The sequence below is a fragment of the Guillardia theta genome (genome assembly GCF_000315625.1).
Source record: "Guillardia theta CCMP2712 unplaced genomic scaffold GUITHscaffold_117, whole genome shotgun sequence".
NCBI lineage: Eukaryota > Cryptophyceae > Pyrenomonadales > Geminigeraceae > Guillardia > Guillardia theta.
In genome coordinates this window covers 57,368-60,291 of record NW_005434557.1, presented here as the reverse complement: position 1 = coordinate 60,291, position 2,924 = coordinate 57,368, and the positions used below count along the sequence as shown (strand labels likewise).

At 51.0% G+C, this 2,924-nt stretch overlaps 1 protein-coding gene across 1 annotated transcript in view; it reads right to left on the bottom strand.

The window, feature by feature from the left end:
- The window catches only part of GUITHDRAFT_146111 (hypothetical protein), a gene marked incomplete at both ends in the record, with an annotated part of 7,990 nt that overhangs the window by 3,086 nt on the left and 1,980 nt on the right, over positions 1–2,924 (bottom strand). The window contains 7 exons of the mRNA XM_005822878.1: positions 103–165; positions 333–404; positions 445–538; positions 988–1,511; positions 1,536–1,581; positions 2,008–2,266; positions 2,820–2,871. Coding sequence (XP_005822935.1) covers positions 103–165; positions 333–404; positions 445–538; positions 988–1,511; positions 1,536–1,581; positions 2,008–2,266; positions 2,820–2,871 — 1,110 coding nt within the window. The remainder of the gene's footprint in view (positions 1–102; positions 166–332; positions 405–444; positions 539–987; positions 1,512–1,535; positions 1,582–2,007; positions 2,267–2,819; positions 2,872–2,924) is intronic.

The following is a 2,924-nucleotide window of genomic DNA, read 5'->3' as shown; positions in this document are numbered from 1 at the left end:
CAAGGGAGTCCCCCGAGAAAATTGTAAAACACTCCCGATCGTTCACGGGCTAGTGGTGGAGGGAGGAGAAGAGGCTGGAGAAGAGGGGTGGTCCGTCACCACCTTGATCTGTTGCTCGGGTAAGAAAGCAATTGGGCTGTAGAGATCAAGGGAAGGCGGGAGAAGCTTCATAGCAAGAGCAGCAGCACTAGGAGGAGGAGGAGGAGGAGCAGCAGCAGCAGCAGCAAGATGAGAGGAGGAGAAGCAGGAGAAGCAAAATGAGAGCAGATGACTGAGGAGCAAGGAAAGCAGGAGCAGCAGCAGCAGCAGCAGCAGCAGCAGCAGGAGCTCACTTGGACGATCTCTGCGACGAGGATGGAGATGATGTTGTTGTCTACCAAGAGCTTGTGTGAGATTCCTGCCACCTTCATCGCCGTCAGGAGGAGAAGCGACAAGTCACGTTACCTCGCTCGGTGCGATGGCGCTGCTGCTCCTCATTGAGAAAACTGAATCCGAATCTCCTGCTCCTCCTCCTATCGGCTCGATCTCGATCCTCTTCCTCCAGGGGAAGGGAGAGATGGAATGCTGTCGATGCAAACATGTTACTCCCATCGCCATCTCCGTCGTCGTCATCATCATCATCATCAGATGCATGATTGTCAATGTCATATTCATCAAAATTGTCATCGTCATCATCATCATTATTGTCATCATCATCATTCATCATCATCATCATCATCATCATCATCTCCATCATCTCCATCATCTCCATCTCATCATCTCCATCTCCATCTCCATCATCTCCATCTCCATCGCCATCATCATCATCTCCATCTCCATCGCCATCGCCATCCTCATCATCATCATCATCATTGTCATCATCATCATCATCATCATCATCATCATCATCATCATCATCATCACCTCGTTTCTGTCAACAAGGGTGTCTTCATCTGCATCCCCCTCTGCATCTTCCATCCTGCACGTCTCCTCCTCCAGCTCTCTCACCCTCTCCTCGAGCTCAACAATGCTCCGCTCAGCATACCGCAACTTCTCGCTGACGTGCAGAAAGTTTCTTCCTTCACCCTCATCTTCTCCTCAGCCGCATCTCTTTCCTCCTGCAACGCTGACAACTGATCGAGAAGAGACTCGTTCTCCATCCTCCTCTCCTCGCACATCGCACAATTCTCCTCCCCCTCCTCCTCTCGCTCCCTTAGCACCTCCTCCAGCTCTTCCGTCTTCGCGCGGGACAGGCGGAGCTCGTGCTCGAGGTTGTCGATCTTGGCGAGCATGTTGGACACGGAGGTCTGGTGGCGAGCAAGAGACTCTTCAGCTGTCAGCCTTCCGCTCCTGTGCTCTTCGCTCTCTCTCAGCACTCGCTCCATCCTCACTGCGTTCTTCCAGTCGTCGAAGCAGCTCTCGACCCCGGACATGCCGACGTGTCGCCATGTTTGTATCGCTCGTTTCAGCCGCTGACGCTCTAACTTCGACTTCCTGACGCTGAGGAGGAAGAGGTCGAAGGAGGCTGCTTGCTGCGAGGCATGTATCCTCCTTACCACGTTGTGCGAGTTTCTCTTAAACCTTGCTCTGAGAGTGAGGTACCTGCGGGGTGTGCATAGTTAGTTCGAACAGGGAGAGCGTGAAAAAGCAAATGAGACATTTAAGAGCAAAGTTATCACCGTCATCATCATCATCTCCATCATCATCATCATTGTCATCATCATCTTCAGCATCATCTTGTCATTGCCATTGTCATTGTCATTGTCATTGTTATTTCCATCATCATCTCCATCATCATCATCATCATCATCATCATCATCATCATCATCAATATCATCATTATTGTCATCATTGTCATCAACTCCATCATCATTGTCATTGTCATTGTCAACATTGTCCATCATCATCAGCTCCATGAACTGGACCAACAACATGACAACGAACAACCTGATCACGAACAAAACACAACCTCCTCCAGCAATCACTCGTCCAACCACAACATCCCCTCATGTATCTTCGACGTGTCACCTGTTCTGCGAGATTTCCAGCATCCTTTCGTAGTTCTCCTTCACTCTCTTCGCATCTGTCACATGCTGATGTAGCTCATGCTCCAGCTGCTTCAGAGCTTCCTCCGAGATGTCCATCACAAACTTTCCTTCCTCCATCCCCAACTCCCTCCCCATCCTCCTCACGATCTTGGCAAACGTTCGAGGAAGACTCTCCTCTCTCCTCACCCACGTCTCTGTATCCCTTGTCTCCTCCCCCTCTTGGTCCTGCTCCTCCTCTCCTGCCGCCGACCGTTATCACTTCCTCCACGACAGACCCTCCTCACCTCCTCCAGTTCCTCAGTTTCTCCTCCTCCTGCCATCATCCTTGCATTCTCTTCCTGCCAGCTCGACGATCGCTCGCCCTGCCAGTTGACTCCCAACTTGTCCGAAGCTGTCGATCGGAGAGGATACCCAGCAAATGCCTGCCGTGATCTGATAAGTCTCCTCCTCCTCCCCAATTAATGATCATCATCTCCATCTCCATCTCCATCTCCATCTCCATCATCATTGTCATAATCATCAACAACAACATCATCATCATCATTGTCATCATCATTGTCATCATCATTGTCATCATTGTCCATCATCACCAGCTGATTTTTGTTGGTAGCTGCGAGTTTGCTCATTGCCTCTTTCTTGCTGTCACCAAAAGATGACAAGAGGTACAGCAGCTGGCAAATGAAGTTCATACAAGTCCAACCTTCCTCTTCCCCTCCCCGCCCCAACCCTCCTTCTACCCTCCCTCCTCTTCCTTCCCCCCCCCTCCTCCGTCGTCCTCCTCCTGCATTTCACCTTCCCTCCGAAACGACGAGCAGTGGCAGAGGAAGCATTCTCCACAATGTCTCTGCGAGCGTGTCAGAGCAGAGGACACGTGGTTGCATGAGGAGACGGGAAGAT